This window comes from Pelecanus crispus, chromosome 2, assembly GCF_030463565.1.
Source record: "Pelecanus crispus isolate bPelCri1 chromosome 2, bPelCri1.pri, whole genome shotgun sequence".
Lineage (NCBI taxonomy): Eukaryota > Metazoa > Chordata > Aves > Pelecaniformes > Pelecanidae > Pelecanus > Pelecanus crispus.
The window spans coordinates 150,839,508-150,854,170 of NC_134644.1; the positions used below are offsets into that span (position 1 = coordinate 150,839,508).

A 14,663-nucleotide genomic window follows, 5' to 3' on the forward strand; every position below is an offset into this window, starting at 1 on the left:
CTTACTGTTCTACAGTACTGATTCCTGGCTATCTGAATCACTATGGGTTGTAATGGGTTGTCTTGTACAAAATAAGTGTGATACCTCTTAAATGTGTAAAAGTACTGTCACTTGAGCTTGTGACTGTTGTAATATTATATTCATGCTACAATTATGATGGCATCAGGTTTTCAATGAGAAAGTGTTGGGGGTACATTTGTTTTTAAAAAGAGATGTGGAATAGCTTTCAGGCTAGAGTTTGGTACACAGGACTTAGTTTCTGCTGGTGTTGGTATCATTTCCAGTTATGTGCAATCTCCATTGATATTGCTGTGCTAGTGTAATGCATGTGTAATAAATCACCAGCCACTGTTTTTTAATATGTACTGTGAAGTAAAACTAGCTAAACATCAAAAATCTAAGCTACCAGCATAGTAAATATTATGAGTTATCATGTGGCAGTCAATTATTTGTCTTTCTATAGTATAGATACAAAATGAACATCATCTTTTGCATAAAATTCAGTTTGGCAAAACGGTCACTGAGTAGTATAAACATATTGGGGGGAACTTTTAGAAACATTGAACTTGGTTTTTTTCTGTATGTTAGTCCTTTCTGTGCATTCCTTATATAACAAATACATGTAAAGGAAAGCCATACAGAAAATATTACTGTGAAAGCATGTGTTATTACATTTGAGATTCTCTAAGGACAGTTCATGCTGCAAGGACAAATTTAAGGGCTACTACATTCTCAAGATCAGCACCAAAACTGTTGTTATCAGCCAGATAATTCTTGTTCCTTGCAGATGTCTCCTTTTTTTCTTAAACATGATTTATTCCATCAGTTTTGTATTCATAATTAATGATAATGTCCTCTTAGCTGTGAGTTTGCAGTAGCTTCTTTAGCTTATAGCAGGTAAAATATGGATGAGGAAGTGATTTTTAATATCTACATTATTTAGCGATACAGGAGTGAATGTCTACAGCTGTGTTCTTGAAGTACTTACCAAGTTTCATTTATGCAGTTTCATGGTTGATTCAACCAGATGAAAATTTATGCTACTGCCAGCAGGGATGGTGATGCATTCCCTCCCTCTTTCCCCAGTGCCAGCACTTATATTTATGTAGCCACAGGCTAAGCTGGATCAGCCTTACCTGCCTGAAAACTAATACAGGCAGAAAAATAAATAAATACAAAGAGAGTAATTTTCTACTGGGTTACTTCCAGACTTATGGTGAGAGAAGTTTCCAGACTCTAGAGATACGTATCTTTAAAAGACAGGATACTGGATTTCTGAAGATCAAACTTGGTTTGAACATGGAAACAGTGAGATGCAGTCACACTGCAATCTTGTAATTTATATAGAATGTGTTTTTTAACTGGAATCACTGCCCTACACTATGAAGCAAGATTGTTCCAGTGTGATCTCAGCTATTGGGTAGCTAGCAAGAGTGGATTTAGAAACCTGATGAGTACGAGCATTTTGTCAACTAACTCATGTATGTAAACCGTAGGGGTTTTATTGTTATATTTCACCATCCTGTATGTTTGCAGTTGATGCAGTGGTTAGAGTAGTTTGGAAACACAAAGCCTCTTTGATTTTTAACTAAGTACATACTCCCCCTTCATGCATTACTTGTTATAAAGGAATTTACATTATATTTATGTGTTGAAGTGTTTAGGGGATGTTGTGGGTTGCTTACTAGGCTGATGTACATTTGTTCTGAAGTTTGACTGTTGATTCCAGAATGGTTGTAGTAGTTTTAATTTAGTGATAGAAGATAGACCTATCTTTCTCTTTTTCTGTCTTCTGTCTCACAGTGTATAGATATGACCCTTTTAGTCTAGCTGCTGTTCTGTCTTATTTTAATGGCTTACAAAATATTAATAAATATTATAAACCAAACTATTATTTGGCATCTTTTGTCTCTGTGTGTACACATACTGCAGCAAAGAGGTATGCTAAATGATGGCTGAATTTTATGGCTATGTAGACCAGATGTTATGCATGACTGAGGTCCTATGCCTCCAGATTTTTTTTCTCTTCTGGCAGACCTTCCACCATATTTTCTGTGCTTGCCAGCAACAGTCTAGGCTAAACTACTTGAGTCATGCTCCATATCAATTTTTTTTCCTTCTACATCTGACAGTTCTGCTTCTTGGCCGTTTCCAAGACTTTATGTGCACCTCTTCTGTATTTCCTGTGTTTCAAGATTTACGTTTGGATTGAAATATGATCTCTGACACTGTTTTCTAAAGAGGACAGGAAGGAAGTTGGCATTGCCCTCGTGGGAGGAGGTGTCCTTGCCTCCAAGCATGTGCAGAGAATTCTCATGAGTGTTTTTTCTTATGCTTTTTCCCATAGCGCAAGTGTATAAATAATTACACTGAAAGACTGAAGACTAATTAAAATAAAAGCTCTAAAACTTGTAAGAGTGGGTCCTCTGAGTTTAAAAATAAGTAAATAGAAATGGAATATGCCTATTTCCATTCTCAGTTAAATAATACATTCAATATTGTTCCCCTGTGGGAACAGTTCTGCATCCTGTACTACCTATGGTAACTCTGAAGCAGTTAATACCCCTTGGGAGCCCCATAAGTATGGTGAGGAAGCCACACAGATTAAGCTAACTGTGCTGTTTGTACATGCACAGTGTTACCCAGTTGGATCATGAATCTCGACTTGTATCTTTGGGGAAATCCTTGTTTTATTCTATATGCTATCTCTAATATTTCTTTCACAGAAGACCAACATTTGTGGTTTTTGACTCACAGGTGGAATACCAGCTTTTTTGAGTGTAAACCTGTATCTTTGTATAGTTGAAAAGCTGGCTTTTAAACAAAGGAGGTTTTCAACCTTAATTTTTGGATTTGTGCTGTGTTTACATTTTCCTTATTATGGCTTTTGCAATTGAAGTAATTTTTCATTTCATTTTAAAATTGAAAACGACAAGATTGTAATATATCCTTAAATAGTAGGGTTTAATTTGAAACTTCAGAAGGGCTTTTATGGAAGAAGTCTTGAAAGCGTGTGGTATAGATGACAAATTCTGGTCTTGCTGCAAATGTATGATAGTAAACATACTACAAAGATCCTTAATATTTTTTGGTGGAAAATGTTAATGAATCAAACGTATTTGGAAACATATACCCAGAAATTTAAAATTTCTGCTTATTTTCTGTCATTATAAACCAAATATCAGTGAAAGGTACATGGAATATTGTCCTAGATAAATTTCACATACTATAATTTTGAGTATAATAAATTAATTTTCAAGCATGGTTCATTTGAAATTTGACTTAGTTTTTGTTCTAAAAGGTGCAGAAGATGAAACAAGCTCAGTAATGCAATATCCAACACAGTATATAAATCAAGATCCTTATTTGCATCAAGACGATGACCAGCAACAAGGATGGGTTTCTTGGGCTTGGTCTTTTGTTCCTGCTATTGTGAGTTACGATGATGAAGAGAATGGTTCTAGTGGAATTGATGATGGAACGATGCTGAATCAGCAGAAATCTCAGTCCCTCAAAGATCCTATTATTTCAGTTGGGTTTTACTGTACGAAGGCAACAGTGACGTTTAAGGTAAGTATTTGAGTTGTATAGGATTTATTTGGCTTGTTGAAAACGTGTAAAGATTATCTGAGTGCTTGTCTGCTGTTTGATTTGAGACAGGGAATATCACATTACTGAATAACAAAAAATGTGAATGTTGAAAGTTCCTATTGCATCATAATGTATTTGTAATTAACAATGCGAGGTGATTTTGCTATTTGAGGTAGAATTTGAGTATGAACATTTTAAGTTTAAAGGGAAACAACTTGTTTTACTTAGACTAATATTTTTTGATGGGAAAAAAAGCTTAAAAAAGGCTTTCTGAATTTTGCTGCAGTATTCTATCCATCTAATGTTTATATAAATATACTTTTATAAAAAAGCTTTAGCTTCATATAGCTTGTGAATTGGAGGAATGCTTTTTTCTTTTTTTTTAAACTGTAATATGTGCAAATAAGAATTTAAATTGATAATTTTGAAATAATTTTCTATGGGTTGGAATTGAATTAAAGAAACAAAGGATAAAGTTCATATACTCTGAACTATAAACTGCATATGTAGAGAAAGATTTGAGTATTTTCTGTAAACAAATCTCAAAATAGTTCCTCGGCTTCTTTCTGTTCCTTTTGTAAGCTTGCAGAAGAGAATATGGAGAGTCTGAATAAGATATTGAGATGTACTGACAGAAATTAAAAATTAAGGTTTTGAATTAGCAAAATACTTTGTACACATGCCAAACTATATGCAAGCAATTCTATGTGCATAACTATAATAGAAAGTGGCTCTTGGTTTTACAATTAAACATATATTAAATCAAGGCCAGAACCCTTCAGAAAAGGAAAAATACTATTTCTATGAGCAGCAGAATAACTAAGGTTGGTTTTTATGACTTTGAACCTTTCAGATGAACCACAGTACTTTCATAACCCTCATTTAATATTTATGTTCCTGATTATACACTCAATACCATCAGCAGCTCCCTGTCCCTTTTCTGCCTGTTTGGCTTGTCATCTGTGTACAACAGAGTGTTTTGAGTGGCTTCATGGCTACTTTCTCTTAGCTATTTTTGTTTAGTGGCATAGCAAAGCATTTAGCTGCTCAGCAACTGTCAGAAATGATGAGACGAGTGACTTTGGGGGCTGCAGGCATTCTGTGGGGAGGTTAATGTTTTAAGCCTTCAGTCTCCTGGCAAATTTGGTTGCAAAACTTGAGGGCATAAAGCATCAACAGACATTCAGTCATGTTCTTTTGTGTCAATCTGCTTCACCCTAACTTAAAAAAATGACAAAAAACAAACAAACAAATCCCCAGAAACAAACTTACCCCTCAAAAAAAAAAAAAAAAAAAGAAAACCCAAACAACAACAACAAAAAAACCAAAACTGAAACAAAACACCCAACCAGGCTAAAAATAAATAATGGAAAATCTTTTCTTCCTCCTTAATTATATCCCTGGGACACCACTTAAAAAAGAAAAAAAACCCCAAAACAAAAAAACCCACAAAAAACCCCCAAAACGGAATTTCTCATTTGTCGTGGCTCAGTATCTTTTCCTTTTGCATTTTGTCATAGAGTAGTAATTTTTTGCACTCTTTCCTCATGTGAGAAAACTCATTAAAAATAATACGAACTTTTTTGAACAAGATTTTCTGGATTGGGCTTTCCTAATGTTTCATTGGGAAGCTTATGCATTTTATATTAGGAAGTGATAAAAACTACTTAAAATGTAACATCTTACATTCTAGAAATTTTAAATGTGATGTATAATACTAATATGGTGACAGTTGGGAGGAAAACAGAATTCATTGTTCTGCTTGCATGCAAAGAATGTATGGAATTAATTTGTGGTTCATATTTTGGTTAAAAAATAAGGTCAAGTTTCTGCATTAGCATTCTGAATAGTTGATATCATTCCAGCTAAAAATCATGCCAAATTAAATGTAGCGTTTTCTAATAATGGTGAAAATGATTCTTGTAATGTCTGAGTTCTTTTAATCAATTAATTGCTTTTCCTCTGCAATAATTGCACACAGCTGAAGGGTGATCAGTGTGTTTTTTTAATCCAATTTTCTTGGACATTTGGATTACAAAATTTTAATTTGAAACAACATCCATGTGTATCGACTCTTGAAAATAATAAAAGCTTGTGGATATTTATATATAAAAATTAGAATTTGAACTATTTAAGCTGCTCAACATAAACCTAAGTATTTTTTTAATGCAAAACATAACACCTTCAACGTGTGTCTCTTCTTTTTCTTAGCTGCAGGTTATATGCTTTTTAACCCAAGCGTATATGTTTTACCAGTTTAGATTTTTATATTGAAATCATGCAAGAAATATATATGCATGGTTTTTTCAATTGCCATGAGAAGAAACAAAAATTAGTATGGTTCTAATCAAAATGTTTCCTTAATATTACCATACTGTTCAATTATTTCCTGGTAAGAATAAATAATGTATTTATGGATTTTTACAGCAATTTATGAGCTAATTTGATACACAGCTGCATTATTACCCTAGTATCTGTTTCATCTTTTCACATAGTTTCTCTTTAGATAAGCAAACTAAAAATACTATAGTGGATTTAAAACTTTCTGTTATGGCATGCTTCAACCAGAAGTTGAATATGAGAAGTTCTAATATGGATAATGTGTTACAGCTGTTTAACTGCACCTGTTTCCTGCTTGTTAATAAATTTTAGCCCATAATTTAATTTGTCTTCATCAGTTCTGTATATTAATGACATTACTGCTGTTTAATACTAATATTGACTTACATAAGGTGTTTATCCTGTTGTTTCATAGCTCACTGAAATGCAAGCTGAAAGTAGTTATTACAGCCCTCAGAAAGTAAAATCCAAAGAAGTTATATGCTGGGAACAAGAAGGAACCACAGTTGAGGTAATTTCCATTGACAGGGTTTTTTTTTTTTTATTACTTATAAATACTGTAATAAATAGTTACTAATAAAATATTTTGAAATTATTTAATTACTGATTGTTCATATTCTGCTATATTGGATGTGTTTATTGTAATAAACATGTAGATAGAAATTCTCTAAATTTCTAGTGCTGTAGTGATCAGACTCTAAAGTAATCCCTTCCTTCTAACTGCACTCTTTAACTTGCTGTTTATTAATTATATAACTATATAAACCTAAACATATTTTGGTTCACTTTTCTCCATCTTTTCTATTTCTCATGGAGCAGAATTCTTCAAAGTATCACTTCTTTTTTTTCCTCACTAGGTCCTTATGAAAGGTGAACTTTTCTTTGATTGCCAGATAGGTTTTGTTGGTTGCCAAGCTATGTGCCTTAAAGGAATTATGGGAATTAAAGATTTTGAAGAGAACATGAATAGGAGTGATGAAGTGAGTATATTGAAGTATCAGTTGACTTGCTGAATAAGCAATTCTGGTATGCTTTAGAATCATCATAGAATCATAGAATAGTTTGGGTTGGAAGGGGCCTTTAAAGGCCATCTAGTCCAACGCCCCCTGCAGTGAGCATGGACATCTTCAACTACATCAGGTTGCTCAGAGCCCCCGCCAACCTGACCTTGAGTGTTTCCAGGGACGGGGCATCTACCACCTCTCTGGGTAACCTGTGCCAGTGCTTCACCACCCTCATCGTAAAACACTTCTTCCTTATATCTAGTCTAAATCTACCCTCTTTTAGTTTAAAACCATTACCCCTTGTCCTATTGGAACAGGCCCTGCTAAAAAGTTTGTCCCCATCTTTCTTATAAGCCCCCTTTAAATACTGAAAGGCTGCAATAAGGTCTCCCCACAGCCTTCTCCTCTCCAGGCTGAACAACCCCAACTCTCTCAGACTGTCCTCGTAGGAGAGGTGCTCCAGCCCTCAGATAATTTTTGTGGTCCTCCTTCAGACTGGCTCCAACAGGTCCATGTCTTTCCTGTACTGAGGGCTCCAGAGCTGGACGCAGTACTCCAGGTGGGGTCTCACCAGAGCAGAGTAGAGGGGCAGAATCACCTCCCTCGACCTGCTGGCCACGCTTCTTTTGGTGCAGCCCAGGATACGGTTGGCTTTCTGGGCTGTGAGTGCACATTGTTGGCTCATGTCCAGCTTTTCACCCACCAGTACCCCCAAGTCCTTCTCCGCAAGGCTGCTCTCAATCCCTTCATCCCCCAGCATGTACTTATACCGGGGGTTGCCCCGTGCCAGGTGCAGGACCTTGCACTTGGCCTTGTTGAACCTTATGAGGTTCACAGAGGCCCACTTCTCAAGCTTGTCCAGGTCCCTCTGGATGGCATCCCATCCCTCAGGCATGTGAGCCACACCACTCAGCTTGGTGTCATCTGCAAACTTGCTGAGGGTGCACTTGATCCCACTGTCTGTGTCACTGATGAAGATATTAAACAGCACTGGTCCTAGTACAGACCCCTGAGGGACTCCACTTGTCACCAGTCTCCATCTGGACATTTTGCTGTTGACCACTGCCCTCTGGATGTGACCATCCCACCAATTCCTTATCCATCGAACAGTCTACCTATCAAACCCATATCTCTCCAATTTAGAGAAGGGTGTTGTGGGGTACTGTGTCAAAGTCCTTATAGAAGTCCAGATAGGCAACACCTGTAGCTTTTCCCTTGTTGACTGATGTAGTCACTCCATCATAGAAGGTCAATTTATTTATTGAAATATTTGTTTGCAAGAATTTGGAAAGGCTGCTGTTACCAATTGTGATTTAAGTTGTTTGCATGTGTCACTAGAATATAGAACTCAATGTCTGTTCCTTACAGTTGGAAAGACAAGTATCTAAGAGCGAGAAGCTGCAAAACGTTTTAAGACTTTTTTTTGACAACCTCGCTGCCCCCCATCATTATGTATGTGTGCACACTTTGATCTTGTATAACAAATTAAAACACAGTTGAAAACCTTTGAAAGTACTTAAATCAACAGAATATTGGAAGGGAAGAAATGAGAACACTGTGCGCTAAAGATAATAAGTGTGGCTCAAATATTGAATGAGTGTTTTGCCTCACTTTTCAGTAAAGTTGATGAGAGCAGTATCAAGTGAAGGAGCAATACAGTATTAATCATGAGAGAAGTGTTTTTTTGGATTGGGGTGGGTGGGTGAGCAAATGAGTTTCCTGTAGGTTAGTTGATAAGGGACACTTGGGTTTTTGCTCTTTTTCATTTTTCTGCTACCCTCTAGGGTGTGAATTAAAGAAAATACCTGCCTTTGTGAGAATGGTGGTGATGTTGCTAGTGCCTCATCTGTTCTCTTTCAGTACTGCTAGAGTTGGGACTGTGCCTTTCGTAAAGGTTCCAGCTTTGTTGTATATGATTGAGAATAGATGGTGGGGAAAAAAATCAATCTCATATAAATAACCTGCTTGGAAGAATAACTCTTGATGGAAAAGTTGTATTGATTTCAGAAGGATAAAGGATTTGGGATATGGAGAAGGCATGTAAAAATCTAGATGAATAAAGAAGAGTGATAAAGTAGCAAGCAGGGCACACATTGAAATAACTGCTTACCATGAAGAGGATAAGAAGCATCTGAAAGGCATCGGTCAGTCAGAGAAATGGAGTGACAAGATCGTGTATAGTTAAGAGGATGGGGCAGAATTCAGAGGAACAATTATCCAAGGTTATTTTCTGTTAAAATGAAACTAGTATGTTCTGTATCTTGGGTTGTATAATACTCACTATCTCAAGCCATTTTTATTAATTTGAAAATGGGGAGGGAGTGGACAGGAACTTCAGTATTATTTGAACAAAGTTATTTTGTTTGTCTTATCTTCATTCATAATGAAATATGCTCTTGAGGGATGCTACCATGTCATTAGTGTGTTATGACAGAATTGAAACTGCTCTGTTAACTTGACTGTATTTTTTTTCTCCCTTGCCTTATTATTTTCTACTACCTCATGAAGGAAGCCTACTTCTTTAATTGCGGAGAAAATTTGAGTGCAAAAGGGATGACATACCTTACAAATTCACTGTTTGATTACAGAAGTCCAGAAAATAATAGTATTCGTGCAGAATTTATATTGGATGCAGCTCATCATAAGGTCAGAGAATTACATTTTTCTTAGAAAAAAAATTTTGTAATGCTATCCAAAGGATTTTTAATGATTATTTAGATCTGTGTACTATTACAGAACTGATTTTCATTACTTTGTCATGTTTAACTGGATCGTACTTTGCAGATTGCCAAAAAAAAAAAGGTAAACCTGTTTGTGCTTTAAAAAAAAAAAAAGAAAAACATGTCCAAAAGAAACCTCAGCCTCCTCTTCTGCCCCAAAAGCTCAATTAATGCCATAGTTTCCAAAAGCACTAACTACAGAACGCCTGCAGAGAAAACCAAAGATATGAGAGAATGCTAGCAAAAGGTCAAGCTTTACAAGCATGTACTACTTTAAACCCAACCAGTAAGTAGATCATGGTCTCCAAACTAAGAAGTGCTCTCTTGGAAACCAGATCTCCGGCAATGTTAATTTTGTTGTCTTTGTGCTGTATTTGTCTACTTAGATTTAGCCTTGCTAATTCTGCCTTTGGTAGAGACAAATTTTCAGTCACCAGTAGTGTCTGTTGTTGTAAACTGTGCAGTAAAACTTCATTCCCTGATTGTCTGCAATTATTAAAGACTGGATGTAATGACCAAGGTGGTCCCTTCCAGGTGTGTTCATAGGTGAAGTTCTATGCTCTGTGTTATTGTACAGGTAAGCCATTTAAAATATTGAATAGATCTAATTTTTTTAAATTTAAATTTTACAGTTTTCACCTTTTCAGATGAAGGGTAACCCTGAAGGATCCCATAAAAAATGAAATTAATTAGTGAAATCACGTACTTATACACATTCAAACATTTCCCATAGTGTGTTTTAGTTTTAAGCTTTACTTTTTCCTTGGCCTGTCTTCGATGCTTTTATGATTTGCCTATTTTTTGGCAAGAGGGTAAGCAAAATTGCTGTGTAATAATGGATTATATTATGTATAAATCCCAATGATGGCATAAAGTCTTAATAAGTTCCCTACTGTTGAAAGACAAAACCACAAGATTCCTTAAATAAAAAAGCCAGAATGAATGAGCTTCAGTTTTCAGTGTATTTAATTAGGCAGATCTGTTGGATGCAAGAGGTCAAGTGAAGAATATTTACTCCATTAAAGGTACTAATTAACTAGATGTTATTGATGAATTGGTCAGCATGTCCACTGGAATTATGGATGTGCCTTTGTGTGGCCTCAAATAGAAGTTACATTACCTATCAGAAAGGTGAATTCTTTGGGATAACCTCTGTCCTTTGTTTTGATAAGCCTTTCCGTGTGTTGATGCACAAATCCAAACATGAATATATCTCTTTCATACCAACCTATCAGTTGGTAATCTCAAGATTCTTTCCTTATACAACGTTTTCTTTGTTTGCTTTGCTTTGTTGGTAGGAGACTTACACAGAGATAGCTGGAATGCAGAGGTTTGGGGCTTTCTACATGGATTACTTGTACACAATGGAAAGCACCAGTGGCAAAGGTAACTTTTTTCTTTGTTTACCCTGTTAAATAATAGAAACAAAGACTTTTCATGCCCAGCTGGTCCTTGACCAACTGTCCTCTAACTTACCTTAGATTTACCATCAGGTTCATTGTTAAAACGGTTCCATCTTCATTGATGTGTTTGAGATTAGCTGTTTTGGTTAGCTGTAGATTGGTGGTGGTGTTCATGGTTTGTGGTGTGGGGTTTTTTTTTTTCTTTTTTTCCTTTTTCTTCCCCCCCCCCGCATAAGTAATCACAATGATACCTTTTATAGTCAGTTGCTAAACTGAAAACTGTTCTCTTGTAGAAGTGGTGAAGTTCATGAAGTATGATTTTTTTTTTTTTTTTTTTAAAGTTGTCATAATTGACTTCGGGGTGGGGGGGAAATCTTTTGAGAAACCTGGTTGAAGAATGCAGTTGATCATCTACTTGGTGCAGAAGATGAAAAGGACTGTCATTTTCTCCTGTGAAGAAGAATGCAAGGATGAGAGATAGTGTGGAAAATTAATCTTTAAATATACATATCTGACCAATTTTGTGCGCAAATACTGGCCTAAACTATGCATATGTAGGTATTGGCTAATTCTAAGTAATTTTTGAGATTTCTATCAATTCTTTTCTAAATCTGAGATAATACAGTGGATTCAGTGCAGTAAGTGTATCTACCTTTGTTAGGGTTATAAAAACCATGACAAAGGAGTTAATGTATCAGCAAGTAATATGTATATATTTTTATACAGATGTTCTTATGAATTGCGATGTGATTTCCACCCCCACCTCCCCCCCCCCCCCCCCCCCCCCCCCCCCCCCCCCCCCGGAAGATTGTCATCTACAGCTGCTGTTCTGCAGTTTTATTGCCTAAATAATGCTTTCTTCCCCACCTGTGTATTTATTATCAGGAACACTATTTCTGTGGGCATCTGTTGGGAACTTCCTGGTATTTTGCGACCAAACATTTATCTGTCATTGCTACTTAGTCTAACTCATCTGGGTTTTTTGTGCGTTTTTGTCTCTATGTAAGAGAAGTCTCAACTCCTAATGTTTTTGTTTTCTGGACCTGTTGGACATCAAGTATAAAAGGATTAGGAAAGAAAAACTTTCAGCTTGGTTAGAGGATGGATCATGCAAAACTTATAAAAAAGAAATAAATGATGCTATTGCCTTCAATAGTGGACAGATACACTGGGTAATTTAAGTTCATTCTTGGCTCTGAGTCTTTCCTCTCTGTACTGTGAGTGTGATGTGAAGCTGAGAAAATGTACATTAAGTCAAGCTTCTACTGCAGTCTACTTCTGGTTTTAATAAAGAAATAACTGTTTTATTGCACACAGAACTTTTGTGTAGAGATGTTGAAGAGCTAGGGTAAGCCTTATCTCCTTTTTGAATTTTGGTATAGAAATTTGAATATGTACAGATTATTTGATTATGAGGAAAAATTGATTTTGTGGAGTATTTAGTTTCTCTGAATGCATAAGGAATTTAATGACATATCTTTTTCTGACTGTAACTAACCCTTTTCAGAAATTGCTGAACTCAGAAATACTGTGTGGTGGTGGTGGGTTTTTTTTTTTTTTGTTTGGTTTTTTTTTTTCTTAAAGGCCAGGTTACTGGTATTTTCTGACTACCTTTTTCCCTTCTCAGCTTCACTTCTGTTTCTTTCAGTTTGCTTTCTCAGGGCCTTGGCTTTTACTTCCTGCATCAGTCACCAGGAAAACACCTCACAAAATGTAGCTTGGCTTCCTGTCAAGCCTTGCTGTGTGCTTTTGTTTCAGTATTACTCCTCTAATTTCAGCTACCTGACGACATAAAAAAATGGAGTAATTAATTTTTAAATGAATGATTTAAATGGTTATTATAGCTCTAGAATCAAGAAGTTAAAACCTTAAATTTTCAAATAGTTTTGTTCCTCAGAAAAGCAAATGTGACACTTCCTGCTAGTTATTTTCTAGCTAATTTTTCCATATTGCAGGTCAAGTATGTAATTATTAAATAGAACGTGAACAAACAGGCATAAACTATTTCATTTGAAATGAAGATATAAATATCTCAAGATTTTGAAAGCAATATAAATCTTGCTACATTTTTAATATGTGGTGTTTATACGAAAGTATTTATGTAAAAGTTTGTTTTTACTATTTCTTGTTTTGACATTAACTATGTTTTTAGTTACAATCAGTGCACACTACCTTCCCCTAAAAAACCTAACCCAACTTAAGTTATAGGAGGCAGTTACTGTGAATTGTAAGACTTTTATTTGTCAAGGCAATTTTGGTTTGACACCTTCTTTGCCCCTTTAACCTTTCCAGAAGCATGCAATTACTGATTAAACCGCAAGTGCCTCGTGGATGACATGAACATCAGGAGTTTCATCTGTCACTTACAGAAGTGCATTTTGAATGAAAGCAAGATAGTCATGCACAGTAGTCTTATTTTGAAATTCAGTCTGTCCCTCCCTTCCAACTTTTTTTTTCTATTTTTTTTATTTTCTATTTCAATACAACATAGTAATTTCCCTGAAACTTTGTGTAGCTTATCAGTTCCCTGATCACTGATTTGTATGACCTACAGACCTAGCAGGGTGGAACTTTGAAGTTATATTTTGTTTAAATGTGTACCTATCTATTCTAGTGGCACATTTATTATGCAGCACTCTCATTGTAAGATAATTTTTCTTTTTTGTCAGCTAGAATTAGACATATAGTTTACGGAGAGCTGAATACTCAGTGATCAGAAATTATTTACTTCATGCATCTGCAAAAGTTTCAAAAATAACCTGTGATCACCTACTTCTGTAGCACCAAGAGGTTTTCTATCACATTCTCTTTGTACTTAGTTAGAATTAAATGGAACTATTCCAGAAAGTGGTTTGTATAAATGTTGTCACTTTATATTATTCATATACACAGAATATATACAGATGAGTTTGTATTTTTTCTTCTTAAAAAGGCAGGCTGTTATTACTTCTAAAGGCTTTTGGCCTTGATATTTTTTATGAGAGGTTATGTTTTTCTACACTTCTTAATAGTGTTCATCTGAACTAGATACTGTGTAGAATTGGAAGGACAAAAATGCATGTTAAGTGCATATTAAATAAAGCATGCCCTGGCAGGAGCCTGTATGCTGGCTTTTTTAAAAAAAAGTCTTTTTCAGGGTTTATTAAAAAGGTTGTAACTCCAGTTCCATCTGAAAATTTGAATAGACTTATAAGGTAATATCTTTCTGTCCTTTTTTCCCTCCCTTGCCTTTTTTCCCCTCCCTTTTTTTTCTCCCTGCCCACCCCCCTTTGTTTTTTCTCCCCCCACCTTTGTTTTCTCCTTTGTTTTTTTCTGAAGTGGTAAACAAAACACCAAGGAAAGCAGAGGCTATAAATGCTCTCACAATCACCTTCTCTTGGGCTTTGTCACTAAAAAGTGACAAAGTTAATTCTTCTGCTGAGTATATAGGCCTGTAATGGCCTGCAGAGCATTAGGCCAGCTCTGTGTCAAATTCTGCATACTCTGTTTATTTGGGGACATTTTCTTTACCAGTGCTTAGAAGCAAGAACGTTTTATAGATCATGATTTACACATAAAGGAAAAAAACCCTATCCTTCCCTCCTTTTCCCCAAAGATCACTTCCC

General features: G+C 35.7%; 1 protein-coding gene across 5 annotated transcripts in view; it reads left to right on the forward strand.

Annotated features, from left to right (window-relative positions):
• VPS13B (vacuolar protein sorting 13 homolog B) overlaps positions 1-14,663 on the forward strand; it is a 482,687-nt gene that overhangs the window by 66,263 nt on the left and 401,761 nt on the right. For all 5 annotated transcript variants that reach the window (XM_075705900.1, XM_075705902.1, XM_075705904.1 and 2 more), the window contains 5 exons: positions 3,302-3,570; positions 6,347-6,442; positions 6,789-6,911; positions 9,444-9,581; positions 10,954-11,041. In XM_075705900.1, coding sequence (XP_075562015.1) covers positions 3,302-3,570; positions 6,347-6,442; positions 6,789-6,911; positions 9,444-9,581; positions 10,954-11,041 — 714 coding nt within the window. The remainder of the gene's footprint in view (positions 1-3,301; positions 3,571-6,346; positions 6,443-6,788; positions 6,912-9,443; positions 9,582-10,953; positions 11,042-14,663) is intronic.